The sequence below is a fragment of the Leptonychotes weddellii genome, chromosome 4, assembly GCF_054177405.1.
Source record: "Leptonychotes weddellii isolate Sample4059 chromosome 4, ASM5417740v2, whole genome shotgun sequence".
Taxonomy (NCBI): Eukaryota; Metazoa; Chordata; class Mammalia; order Carnivora; family Phocidae; genus Leptonychotes; species Leptonychotes weddellii.
The window spans coordinates 40,581,081-40,595,859 of NC_138372.1; the positions used below are offsets into that span (position 1 = coordinate 40,581,081).

Consider the following 14,779-nt stretch of genomic DNA (forward strand, 5'->3'; position numbering starts at 1 on the left):
CATGCAGAAAAGCAGCACAGGAAAAGCAACTAAATAGAAACTCCATTAAAGCTAAAGGAGGGCACGTACTGCATGGAGCACTGGGTGTTATACGAAAACAATGAATCATGGAACACTACATCAAAAACTAATAATGTACTGTATGGTGACTAACATAACAAAATAAAATAAAATTTAAAATAAATAAATAAATAAATAAAGCTTAACCTCGGACTCAAATTTGGAAAGTCCTACTGAATCACATCTTCCAGGCCACAGTTTTCTTATAACTAGAAATAAATGGAAACTAGTAAGTAGATAATCAATATGAATTCTAGATTAAAAGAAAATTGTTCCCAGTGATATGCTAGGAAGTAATATCCTTTTTTCTATATTTCGGCTAGATAAAACACAAATTAAACCATTTTAATATTTAATTTTCCTCAATAGCAAAATTTTAAAATCATTTTGGAGTCTAGGCAAAATTTTCCTAAGACTTGTGAAATACTTTAGTCTTTTTTTTTTAAAGCTACTTTCATTTTGGGCGCCTGGGTGGCTCAGCTGGTTAAGCAACTGCCTTCGGCTCAGGTCATGATCCTGGAGTCCCTGGATCGAGTTCCACATCGGGCTCCCTGCTCGGCAGGGAGTCTGCTTCTCCCTCTGACCCTCCTCCCTCTCATGCTCTCTGTCTCTCATTCTGTCTCAAATAAATAAATAAAATCTTTAAAAAAAAAAAAAGCTACTTTCATTTTAATGAACACCACAGTTTTGTTGGTCTTTTAAAATAAAGTTTATATACTTTTTAGAAGTTCATTAAAAATGAAAAAATAGAAACGGAATCACCTGTGGTCCCATCACCCAAAAATAATAGTATTAATACTTCAGCGCCAGCTTACTTTAAAAATTAAGTGTGTATATTTTCTGAGAGACCTCTTGGCTTTTAATTTCTCAAAGAAGTCAATGAATGAATGAAAAAAAAATAACCACAGGTAAAGTCAAAGACCTCAGTTTTACAGATGGGAAAACTGAGGCTCAGGGAGGCAAACTGACTGGCCCAGTGATAAAGTTAGCAGGCGGGTGCCTGGGTGGCTCAGTTGGTTAAGCGACTACCTTCGGCTCGGGTCATGATCTCGGGGTCCTGGGATAGAGTCCCGCATCGGGCTCCCTGCTCTGCGGGGAGCCTGCTTCTCCCTCTCCCACTCCCCTTGCTTGTGTTCCCTCTCTCGCTGCGTCTCTCTGTCAAATAAATAAATAAAATCTTTAAAAAAAAAAAAAAGTTAGCAGGCAACTGAACCCTGAACAAATTGTACCACCTCCCAAACCACTGGTGCAATACTCTTTCAAATGTCATTTGACTATTTATTTCATCTAAAATTTTCTTCCCACCCATTCCTTCAGTTGTCTCTCTATCCAATCAGATATTGTGAGCCGGGGTGCCAGAGTCACAGAGATAAAGAGAGTCCGACTGTTCCTCAAGCCTAACGGAAAGACAGATACATATAAGGTAAACACATCTTTTTTTTAACTAAAATACGATCACTGCTTTACTTTCACCTTAAGGAGATAAAGCATTGGAGCTCACCTTTAAGAATGAATTGGTGTTAGCCAGGCAGATGGAAACTGGGGTTTGGGGGTGAGAGTGGGCCAAGAGATGGCCCCTGAACTGCAAAGCAGAGCATGGAACTGGAAGTCAGGAGGTACGACCAGATGGATAAGTATGGAGACCTTGAAAGAAAAGAAGTTTGGTTTTACCTATAGAAAATGAGGAAGCACCAAACATTTTTGAGGAAGGTTATCCTGTGACTAGAATCTGCATTGTAGAGAGATCATTCTGGCGCCAGTGAATGGCACAGAGAAAAGGTAAGAAAGGAACATGAACAAAGCCAGAGCAGTAACAGTGGGGACAGACAGAAGGGGCAGGAGAGATACTTAGGTCAGAATTAAGAGGCTATTCAATAAGAAGAGAAAATAAAGAATCCAGAATAAATGAAACAATTAACAGGCTATTGGATAAGAAAAGAAAATAAAGAATCCAGAATAAATTAAACAACTGCAAGATGACATTGCCATTTGCAGTGTAGAATACCTTCATATTTTCTAAGATCTGAAGTATATTTTAAATAGTTACCAAAATGCTTCACTGTAGATTTCCAACTACAGGTTTCAGAAAGCAATTCAATTTTCCACCAAAATTGACAATACAGGGGTGAGAAATGAAAAGGGGGGGGAAGCAAAAAATTAAAAAAAAAAAATGCTGACCTGTTTAGAAAAAGCTATATTCTAAAAGCACACAAGGCAGAAACTGAAAAGTCTTGGCAACAGAATGTCTGACCAATAGGTCTTTCTGAAAAAGATTTTAATTTCAGAAATCATTCTGGAAACCTACTGATAAAGAATGTACCATGTTGTTTACTAAGTTGTTTTTTTTTAATAAAATATTCCTAACATAAACACCTTACACTTAAGTGAAAGCATCTTAAATAGTGTCAATTAAATTCTGTAACACAAATAACTGGCTGAGATACCACACAAAAGCAAACTGGGGGCTGGAACAAGGAAGCTCATCTTCCGAAGTGAGAAGACTTTGGGGGGCACCTATTTATCTGTAAGAGGAAAATCAAATCTTCAACTCAGTCCTGGGAAAAGATTCCACAGACCTCTGCTTTGTGGCTGAAGCATTTCAATTTCTGGAAAGGTTATCAGGGTAAAATTTGGACTTAATTGTGTTTAGCTCTTCTCTTCAGAACAAACAAAAATAAACCAAATCTACAATTCTATGTTCCATTAACCATCTTAAAGTTAACTGGTAAAACAAGTACATTCCACTTCCCTTACACACACACACACACACACACACACACACAAACACATGAATAAAAAATATAAGCCACCAATAATGGAAGCTAGGTTTCCCACTCCTGGATAGAAAAGTGAACTCATAAACCTATCATAAAAACAAAAAGGGTACAAAATACATCGCCAAAAACTCACCATAGAGATTATCAACAATAAACAATAAATGATAACTCTTACTGCTAATATGCTAATTAACAAATAATGTTCATAAATCAACTGTGATTAAAAAAAGTTCCAATACTAAGCAATAAAAATTCCCATGATAATAATGAGAATGAGAATTACAAACCTAAAAAAGAAACTAAAACTCCCCAGAAGGAAGGTGAGATAAAACATCTACTCTTTTGAAAACGAAGCACAACTTTCTTAGCAGTGCCTGAGCAATCCAGAATCCTTAGACTGAAATTCCCAGGTACCTGAAACTTACCTCTTTATGCACCCAACCTCCTTCTTTCATTCTCTTGTTTAAAAACTAAAACCTTGCTAAACTGTACCACACATTCCTGACCCTTCTTAAACAGAGCGTACCGGAACATTTTCTTGGGTGCGGCATCACTAAAATCAGCTATCCTCTGGGGTCGTGAAGCACACAAAGCTGTTTCATACGGCCCCATACACACTAGCTGGCCTGCTTTCCTTGAGTCCTCTCTGAAAGTTTTCCTTTCCCCTCCTTTACCACAGAGCTGCTGCTTGTCACTTCTCACTACTGTCAAACGTGCTTTCTAAATGCTCATCACCTCGTGTTGGGACTGCTACAAACCCTTCTACTCTGCCACTTCTAATTTGATAGGAAACCTAATATTAAAATTTATTTGAACTACAAAAAAAAAAAATACATAAGTGAAACGCATATAGTGAATGCACTCAATATGTGGGGATGTTTTCAAATGGTTCAATCTTATGTATTTATGTGTTTACTTATTTCTCTCTGGGGTTCCAAATGGGAAAAAATTCCTGGAAAACTGAACTCCAGATATAAAAAGTATTATTTGGCTAAATCTTTCTAAATACAACAGTTCTTACTAGAAGTGAAAAATTTTCATCTTCACACTCGGATTCCAATAAAATCAATGTTATATATTTGGCCAGTAAGTACAAAAGTATGCAGTACACTGATATCTGCTATTTAAGTTGTACTGAAGCTGAAATCCTTTCTTCAAATTGTTAAAACATTAAAAAATTTGCTTTTCTGATATTGCAACTGGTTTTAAGCTAACAGCATTATTATGGTGTATAAACTATCACTACCTACCATGACTTCACTAGAACTACACTCACCAACATACAAAAGGTACTTCCTTTGTGCCAAATTACACTCATTCTAACAGCATATGGCCAGGTAATTACAAAGTAAGAATTCAACTGTTAGATGAACTCACAGGCCTAATTCCCAAAGGAGATTCATATACTAGATTATAAAGAAATTCTTGTTGTAAAAATTAGGCTATGCTAATTAATTAACCTTGCAGATTCCCTATTTTTATTTCATCACTTTCAACTGATTTTTTGGAATTATTTTACTTTTTACTTTAAAACCTTTACATGGATTCTTCCTTTTTTTTTCAATCAAATCATAGTAAGCCATGATTTGTAAGGTCATGTATTCAAATCACTAATAATTAAAATTTATTTGATATTTATCCCACATTCAAATGTACTAGGACTGTTATATTTCAGGGAAAAAAGAACATGAATTTTAATATAAACTTTAATGTAAGTACTGATATTAAAATTTTAATTCATTTATAATGACCACATACTATCAAAGGAAAGAAAAAGAGGCAGAAATGAGGTAAGTTAAAGAACTACAAATTAATGTGATTTAGATGTATTAGAGCAGGACCAACTTTGGGGCTCTAAAATGAAACAAAAAAGCAATGAAATCTTGGAAATACTTCTGACAAAATACCTCAAGAAGGAAAGTCCACATTAAAATGGGAACAAAACAAGAGTTCCCAATATTTGTAAGATCACAGTATTAAATGTCACTTCTAGGAAGATTAGTTATCACAGAACTAGACAGCTAAGAAAGGTATTTCTAGCTGTCAATTGAAATCTCCTTGAAAAAAAAATCTATTTCAGTATTTTCTAAAAGTTAAGACAATAATGAATAAGTTACATTACACAATTGTTAAATTGTGTTAGATGCCCACAACTGCACCTGACTGATTTCCACTAATCCCCTGAACAGGATCACACTGCTTAGAAGATGGATTCTCCCAGCTCTCCAGCTCTGTGAAGGACAGAACCAGTAGGCATGCCCTTAGCAGAGGCCAGCAGGGTAAAAAACAGTGAATAATTCTTTTTTTTTTTTTCTTAAGATTTTATTTATTTATTTGACAGAGAGAGACACAGCAAGAGCAGGAACACAAGCCGGGGGAGTGGGACAGGGAGAAGCAGGCTTCCTGCTGAGCAGGGAGCCCGATGGGGGGCTCAATCCCAGGACCCTGGGATTATGACCTCAGCCACCCAGGCGCCCCAACAGTGAAGAATTCTGAGTGGGGTGTTAAACATCTGGATAAGTTATTTAGAGCAGCTGTGAGATTTCATTCTCCTAAATAATAGAACAAACTCTTATCTGCCTTGGACAGGTTTTGAAGTAATGCTATTCAAAGTTTAAGCTGGGCAGCTTCTCAAAATGCCTTCCAGACACTGAGACCATGAATTACATTTATCCAACAAGAGTAGTAACGACCAAACACAACTTGTGCAAAGCAATACCTTCACTTAATTGGAGGATATTGAAAAGGTGGCTTTCTGAGCGGTTTTATGTGCTCTCTTAGATATGTGGGTGTTCTGGGTTTTTTTTTCCCCCTGTTAGATATCTGGGCATTTTTTTATCTGCATTCTTCTTGCTTTTTCTGAACCAGAAGTTAACTGCTTTTATTTTCCAAATTTTAATTTTTAAACCAAATCCTAATTACAGCATGGGCCCAAATTACTAAACTGATTTACCTACCTAACTACATGACCTTGGGAAGTTACTGCTTGTAAAATTAAGAGGCCTGCACTGAGAGCCACTAGAATGTAACCTTCATGTTCACTACTCTACTCCCACCCCCTCGGGGACATGGAAGGCACTGAATGTTTACTGGCTGTCCCCAAATGACAAATAAAAATGTAGTCATTTTTTTCTTTTTTCAACATTTATATTTTAATCTGTATATTCCCAAACATTTTGAAGAAGACACTAAAGCCAAAATTTCCTGTGCATCAAAAATAACTTTACAGAATTTAAAATCAGGTACTCATTTTTTAAGAAATAAAACAGGGAGATTATACAAGAGCTGACAAACTTCACCTGATTTGTTAAACTTCCCTTTTCTTCCTCCCCATTAACCCACTGCTACATCCTGACCCCTCTTCATCTGAAAGGTATAGCTGGGAGGGAGAAAGTGCATGGGCCATGCAGTGAGAAGACCTGAGTTCTAGTCCCATTTCTTCCATTAACTGGCTCTGTGGGGACAAGTCACTTCCCCTTTGAGCCCTGCCAGTCTGTCTATTTAAACAAAGGAGCTGAACAAATTACTAATTTCTAAAGCCTTCCACTTAAATGATCCAATTCTTTCATTCCACCCATCATTCTACTCCTAATGCCATGATTCAGTGCTTGCCATATCATTCCTAGACTTGTTCAGCAGCCTCAAAATAGTCTCCCCCCCCCCTTTATTTTTCCTTCTTATCCTAAAATGAATTTGATCCTAAAACCACAGGTAGAGAAGAGTAAAAAAGCACACTGTTCTTGAAATCAAGGAGCTCAGGTTCAAATCCAGACTGCCACCAACGAATCGTATCTCTAAAGCAGTGATGTTATGAACTATCTCGCTGAGGATTAAAAGAATGTATAAAGCACCTAAACAGTGCCCGACACGTTGGAGATGTTCAACAACGAGCACCCTGTCCGAGGTCCCAGGATCAAAAGGCTCAGTTTCCCAATGTCTACAGCAAGATGACCAACCAGTGAGGTGCACAGGCGGCAGGCAGGAGATTTGTACAGCACAGGCAGAAACTGGGTTAAACGTTCTCACCAGGCTCGCTGTGTGCCAGTAAAGTGTCTGCCTGTAGCCTGCCAATATGCTTCTGGGTAAAGCAGCCTCAGCCACCAGCCCCTCCTGGACTCGAGCCTCCCCAGGCCAAATCCACAGGTCAAGAGCAAATGAAAACTTGACAACATTCTTCAAAAAGATACAGATTCTCTGGATTTTACCTGAAAGCAAACTCCTCAGCCTGTCATTCATGTGAAAAGAAGCCAGGCCCATTTCTTTGTACTTAAATCTATAGGCAGTACAGTTAATGTTGGAGTACCACCAAGCATTATTTAACTTGATTTTTCAATTATAGGCAATGAAAAGGTGTGACCAAGGGAAAAAAGAATACAATTTCTCACAAAATGAGGATACACTGAATTTCACAGTTATACCAATACCTTCAGAGAAAGCAATGGCTTTCTTGATTTCAAAACTGGGTCAAAACTGGAATGAGCAAGTAGAGGAGTGATGGGGACTCGAAAAGAGAAGCTCATTTCTTAAAGTGACTTAAGTACAGTTCCTTAATTATGTGGGATTGTTGTCCTAAATGAGGAATAATAACAATCTCTGCTTTCAAACACTAGTCAATGATACAGCCAAGTTACAGCGTAACTGAGGGCAATCAATCAAGTGTGTGGAAGTCTGGGAACCTAAGAAATCTTATGAAGAAACCTGCTTTTTTGAAGTGCCACCTTCTTTTCCAAGCTACTTCATTCAGCCCAAGAGACTGCTGCAAAAGCACATAATTAAAAGGATAGAACACAATTTAGGAAAAATTCTTTCAGAAGGCTTAGCTTAAAATTAACCAAACTCATATCTCCATTTAAAAACACAAGCCCACTAATCTGAGCTCTGAGCTCTTCTGGGATCAGGCCAAGCTGCTCTACTTGTCACCCAAAATGCACTATCCAACGAATCTGACCAAAATTCTTGACATGAGCTGCCATTTTCCTGCAAAGCAATTATTTCTCAGGCCCTGGTGCTTCTGGTTGATCCTTTTTAAAAATTGGTTAAAGTCGGTTTTCTTCCCCATGTTCTTTGCTCACATCCCAAACAGGCCTGATTTTCTCCACCCAGACTTGAGGTCTGTGCTCAGAGCCATTCGCCTAGATGGCCCTTTCTCCTTAACAGACTCCTCCACTCCTCATTTCTCTCCCACCCTGTTCCCTGTCCTTCTGCACAGCACCCTCAGTATGACTGCAATCCCTTTTCACCTCTAGTTTTCTCTCATTTCTGACCTTGCCTATGACCAGTACTCTCCTTACCTAGACCTGGTCCCAGTTTCACCCTCCAATTATTCCAGGCCTCCTCAGTGCCTGTTCCTGTCCTGGCCTCTGACCTCTAACCTCCTCTTTCCAATCCCCACCTGGCCTTATTAATGTCCGTCCCCCCAATCCAGACCTTACTGCAGCTAGCCCCCTCCCCCACCTTGTATCAATTCCTGTCATCCCGGGTCCGTACCCAGTCCCTCTTCATTTTTAGACCCTGTCCAATCTCCTCTCTTTCTGGCCCTTGACTAAAACCCAAACCTCATTCCTAACACCAGCAGTCCTCCCCTGACCCTAGCAAAGGTCACTACTCTGGCCGGCCCATCCCACTTTTTCTCTGACTCCGAACCTGGTGCCTCCCCCACTCTCACTGAAAGCCGAAGCCACGAAATCGCCGACCCTAGCCTAGCCTACTAGTACCCCATTTCTGACCACTGATACACGCGTCCTCCCCATCACACACTCCAGGCTAACGCGTCAGTTCTCGCCCATCGCAGGTTACTAGCCTTGGACCCTCCTCCCATCCCCGACCTGCCGGCCCTGCGGCGTGCTTAGCCCGAAGCCCACCAGACCCCTCCTCACCCTGCCGCGCAGCCCTACCCCGCGTCCCTAAGCCCATTCAGCCCCTCCCCTAGGGGTCCCTCTCCCCACTTGACCCCAGTCCGGTGACCTCCGCCCTCGCCGAGTCCGGGGCTCCATTCTCTCCGTTTCCGAGCTAACCCCCGCCCCCTAAACGCCCTCCGCACTCCCAGCCCAGTGGGGTGTGTCCCCCTGCCCATGGAATTCCGGCCAGTGGCCTCTCTCGCGGGGTCACGGTCGCCCTCCTCACCTCGGCGTCCACCACCTCGTGGTAGGCGGGCGGGGGGTCGAAGCCGCCGCCGCCCCCGGTGCTCCCGCCACGGGAGGGGCCGCCGCCGCCGTCGCCGCCGCCGTCGCCCCGAGATCCCCCGCCGGGCCCGGGGCTGGGGCCGCCGCCGCTGTCCATGGGCTCGTAGCCGCCGTAGTCGAGGCCTGGCCGCTCGTTGGTGAGCAGCGCCACGGCCTCGTTGATGTCGTTCTTGGCTAGCCGCAGGGCCTTGCGGATGGTGGCGGGGTCCGAGAAGCCCATGCACAGCAGCGTGGTCATGTGCTGCTCCTCCTCCGATTCCATGGCTCGGGCCTCGGGGCCGCGCCAACCGGCGGGCAGCGAAGCTGCGGCTCCCCGGCCTGGCGGGCCGCGCGGCGCTCCCTCCGCGCCGCCCCCGCGCCCGAGCGGACCCCTGCGCTGCCGGCCTGCGCGCTCTGCAGCCGCCGGGCCAGGTTGGGCGCGGGCGTGGACGCCGCGAGCCGAGCGAGGGCGGTGGGGCGCTCAGGCGCGGCGGCGGCCCGGCCCAGCCCTGCGCGCCGCCATGTTGGCCTCCTCCTCCGCCTGCGCCTCCGCCTCCTCCGGCCCGCGGGGCCGCGCCTCCGCTCCCGGAAGCGGCCCGGGCCGCCCCAGGCTCGCCGAGGACGGGCGCGGGTGGTGGTTGGGGGCGGGGGGGGGCGACTTTTTTTTTCTTCCACTTAGACAGCAAAGGGAGGGGCCGCGCTGCGGCGCGTCTCTAGGGTGAAAGGGCCGCCCAGACGCCCGGGCGGAGGTGAGGGAGGGTCCTCGGCCGTTGCCACCGCCCGCCCATTTCTCCAGCAACAGGTCCCCGCGGGAGCGGGACGGGCGGGGGCGAAGTGCAGCTCACTGCGCCGAACGTCCCCGAAGTCCCCAGGCCGTCGGTCTGGCCCAGCCCTGACGGCGGTTCCCCCCGCCTCGCACCCCGAAGCTGCTCAGAGCCCCAGCGGGACTCCCCTCCAGGCCTGGCTCGCCCCCGCCCGCCCGAGACGTACCCCATCCCGGGTGGGATTCATTCGGCTGCGGCTGCACTTCGCCGCCGGCGCGGCCTGAAATGCGCCGCAGTCAGCCCACGGAAATTCGCCCGCCGCGCTGCCTGAAATACACCCCAACGCCCACCTCAATTCATGCCCACACCGGGCACATGGACCCACCCGGGCCGAAAATCACCCCCACGTAACCCGACCCAAATCTCTCCAAGTCCCACTGAAATCACCCCAACCCGGCTGAAATTGACTCCCAGCCCTCACTGAATGTTCCTTCCGTCACTGGCCACCTGCACCCACCAAACGTGACCGAACTCTACCAAACTCTTACACTGAAAAACCCTGGGCGTCTGAAACGTGTTTTTAGGACCCATACTCTAAATCCCAGCGCTCTCTACGGAAACCTCCGAAAAACCCAGGCTGCATCACATGCCAGCCACAGACGCATTCGAACGCCTTGGATCTCTGCTCCCCTCCTGATGCTGACCCACACTGCTGCATCGTTTGGCTCAGGATTCTGTTTCTGCTCTCTGAGGGAGAATCCTACCCACTCGGTTTCTGCCCTTTACGGGAGGACCCCACCACTGTTCGTTTCTACCTTTGAGCATTCCTCTTCCCTTTGAGGCCTGCTTGCTTTGCTTTCTCTTTCCACCTTTAGCATTAGCACCCGGGGGCTGCGTCTTTAGTTTCCTTGACTCTGCCATCCAAGCCCTGGCCCTTGCTAATTTTCCCCCTTCAATTTCCTTTAATTCATGCTTCTAGGTTCTTTCCCCACCATTTCCCAAGATCCTGATGCCTTTTCTTTATCTCACTACATATTTGTTAATTCGGTTCATCTCCTAATGCCTTCACCCTGGTTTCTTCCAGAACCCTGAAGTCCACCAACTAACCTTTCTCATCCCATCAACCCCCTCGTGACAACCCAGCACTCACTAAAATCTCCACGTATCCCAAATCTTAAATTTGTGTCAGTACACAGAAATTTTCCCTACACTCCGTTAGGGTCTTTTCCCCTGGACCACAGAACTCTTCTTGCCTAGTACTTGCTACCTATACTTGCAAACACCAGCAATTTGATTTACAGGGTGAATTTATTACTGTTGTTTACATTTAAATGAAGTAAGTATATTTGTTGTACTGATTAAAGGCTGTATTATAGAACATAGGACTTATACCCAAAGGAAGTTTAGTCTTAATTTGTGAATGAAAATAACAAAACAAATCCTTCTTCTTACATTTTTGAACAACAACCAAAAAGAAAGAAAGAAAGAAAGAAAGAGAAAGAAAGAACCTGCCAAGAAAGAATGCCTATAACTGAATCAGGTTCCAGTGTATATATTGAAAGAAAATTTTACTGTTATTAACTTCTAAGCACTCAATGATGTTCAAATATTCATCTCTGGTACATGAGGACCAAAAATAATGTCAACGAAGCCAAGCCACCTATTATAGAGTACACGCCAAGATATTTCACTTATTCAACAAATATGTGCTATTTCTCAGGTGCTGGGTACTGTTTGGGGCGCTGCAGCGCTAAACAAAGCAGACAAAATTTGATGGTGGCAAAGTGCGGGCATTCAATTTTGCCCTGTGTTTGAAGAGTTAATTCAGGGACCAAATTAAGAAATGAGTAAAAAGGGGAGAGAAAGTAATAGGTAAAGAAAAAATTGTTTGCCACAGATATCTGAGACAGAACCCAAGAGGTAATGAGACAGAGCTGGCCAATTCAGATGGCACATAAAAAGACTCATCAACAGTGGCAGGTTTATAGAACATGACAGAGGAAGCTGTGCCTGGAGCTGAGAAGAGGAAGCAGAGAAGGAAGCAGAGAAAAACAAAGTCTGTGATAAAAACTGGAAAGGAGCCACAAAAGGCTACAGAAAACAAGGAAGGCCATTTTTGAACCGGATCCTGGAGTGACTGAAAAGCCAGAGTGTCATTTGAGGATGCAAGTAGTTATAATCACACTTTTTTGCATGTGAGAAAGCAAGCAAGCACTTTAAACCCTGTTGAATTGGGATAGCAGGGGAGGGGCCTGTGGTGTGAATATTCATATTTTCACTTACATTTTTATTTTAATTGCAGTAAAATCTTGAAAATGTTAAAGGGACTAAAAAACTTTAAATGACATTCAATTCACAATTATCCTTCTCTAGAAGCTTCTAGAAGAAAAAGAAAAAAATAGCTAGGTCTTGAAGAGAGGTATGATGAACTGTCTTGAAGACAAAATATGAGGGCTTTCTAATATTAATAAGTGATCTAAAAAATATCTAGTGAATGTCTATTTTGAACCAGGTTGAGGACTAGGGAGACAACTCTGAGCAAGAGACATACAGTTCCTGCCCTTTTAGAACTTACTGTCTTTCAAAGGAGACAGACAATAAAACAGTAATCATAAAGTGTGATAGGTGCTTTGATAGGGAATTTCAGGATGTAAAGGGCAAATTTCTTGCCTTCTATGGAGGTAAATGACTGAGTGTGTAGGAAACCTAAATCCCAGAGGATGTTTAAACTATAATCTAAAAGGAAGTAGGAAAGGCAGGAAAATGAATATGAGACGAAAAGAGATCCAAAGAATAGGAACACATTGTGCAAAGGCCCTGGAGTGAGTGAGAGGAAAGCAATTGAGAAGAATTAAAAGCCAGCAGAATATGGCTGGGGTTCTTAGAGACGTAGTAGTGAGAAGGGAAGCTGGAAAGGTAGGCAAACACCAGATCAGAGAGGGTTCCTTAAACTGTGGTAAGGAGTTTGCACTTAATTCTGAGGGAATGGGAAGCCGCTGAAATATTTATGCGGAGGAGAGAGGTAATGTTATTTAACTTTTAGGAAGAGTGCAGTGTGGAAGATGGTCTAAAAGGGAGGAAAGGTAAAGGTGGAGAATTCAATTGATCAGTTAGTCTCCTGGTTGCCGATTATTCAGCAAACCCATCAAAGGGAAAAGCAATGCTGAATGACAGGCTCACCTCTCTGTACTTCCTTTCTCTTTGTGATTTGGTCCTTGAAATTCTCACGTGGAAACTTTTTTTTTTTTTTTAAAGTAGGCTCCATGCCCAGTGTGTAGCCCAACGTGGGGCTCCAACTCCTGACCCTGAGATCAAGACCTGACCCAATATTAAGAGCCAGATGTTTAACTGACTGAGCCACCCAGGCACCCGTTCTCACTTAGAAACTTTCAGAGCCTTCAGACAGAAATTTCTTCTCTTCTGCCCAGCTTGTGTAGTTCTCAGAAAGAGGGATGGTCTTAAATAAGCAAGTCTGTCATAGTTGGAGACAGAACACCCATAGAAGAGAGAAGATGGAGAAAATTCTTTCAAGGCAGTCGGTAAAGGGAGCACATCCTGACAAAGGGAGATTTTTCCAAGACTAGGAAGAGGTTAGTATTTTGGATATTCCATGAGGTGGAAGAGCCTTGCCCCGCTAGCTTGCAGTACCCCAGAAAGCAGAAAGAGCTCAAAGAGAAATGACTGCCCGAATCCCAGATTTGCAAAATCTCTACAAAATTCCCCAATTTCGAGCAGGGCAGGGAAGCAACAGAATCACCTTCCTCCAAAGGAGCTTAGCCTGTGCAGGCTTAGACTGTGATCCCTGCAGTGTTAACTAGTATAGACCAGGAACCAGAGGACTCTTCTGGAAGCAGTGGATGCACAAGTCTGGGCAATTTGCATAAATCCCCCCTGCAGTAGGAGAGGGAACCCTCATTATGACTGTAATTCAACATCTCAATACTTTGGCAGGTGGGGGTTCAGGTGAGTTTTAATTTCTTTCTGAAAAAATAAAATGACATTTAATGTCCCAGATTTTGATGGATGCAAATTCATAACCATTGTGTATGTTAAAAAACTAATAAAAACAGCCACTAGGAAAATCGGCATCAATGGCTATGCCTTGAATACTCTACTTGGGCATTGATTTTTTTTTTTTTGGAACAGCTTCATTGAGAGATAATTCACATACCATATAGTTCACCCATTTAAAGTGTATGAGCCGATGGTTTTTAGTATATTCATAGATACATGCCACTATTGCCCCAATCAATTTTAGAACAGTTTTCATTACATAAGAAGGAAACCCCACATACCCTTTAGCGATTTCTCTTCTGTAATCTCATTCCCCCCAGTGCTAAGCAACCACTAGCCTACTGTCTGTCTCTCTAGGTTTCCCATTCTAGAAACTTCATGTACGTGAAATCTTATAATATGTGGTCTTTTTTTGTCTGACTTCTTTTACTTAGGATACTGTTTGCAAGCTTTCTCCACGTTCTGTAGCATGTTATCAGTATTTTGCTCCAGTTTCTGGCCGAATAATATTTCATTATAGATATACTATGTTCTGTTTATCCATTCATAACAGACATTGGAGGTGTTTCTATTATTTGGGTATTATGAATACTGCTGCTGTAACTGTTTATACAAAAGTTTTTGTGTGGACATGTTTTCTTTTTTTTTTTTAAAGATTTTATCTATTTATTTGACAGAGAGAGACACAGCAAGAGAGGGAACACAAGCAGGGGGAGTGGGAGAGGGAGAAGCAGGCTTCCCACTGAGCGGGGAGCCCGATGTGGGACTCGATCCCAGGACACTGGTATCATGACCTGAGCTGAAGGCAGTTGCTTAACCAACTGAGCCACCCAGGCGCCCCTTGTGTGGACATGTTTTCATTGCTTATTGGTCATTTGTATATTTTCTTTGGATTAATTCTATTCAAGTCCTCTATTCAATACCCTTTTTGAATTGGGATATTTGTCTTTTTATTATTATGTTGTAAGACTTCTTTTATATTCTAGATCCAAGTCCTTTACCA

The 14,779-nt window shown here is 43.3% G+C and overlaps 1 protein-coding gene across 3 annotated transcripts in view; it reads right to left on the bottom strand.

Annotated features, from left to right (window-relative positions):
* USP24 (ubiquitin specific peptidase 24) overlaps nt 1-9,398 on the bottom strand; it is a 134,320-nt gene extending 124,922 nt beyond the window's left edge. The window contains exon 1 of one of the 3 annotated variants that reach the window (XM_081818485.1): nt 8,961-9,398. In XM_081818485.1, coding sequence (XP_081674611.1) covers nt 8,961-9,281 — 321 coding nt within the window. In that variant the 5' untranslated portion in view covers nt 9,282-9,398. The remainder of the gene's footprint in view (nt 1-8,960) is intronic. The other 2 variants (XM_081818483.1, XM_081818486.1) reach the window with 2 other exon arrangements.
* Between the last annotated feature and the right edge of the window lie 5,381 nt (nt 9,399-14,779).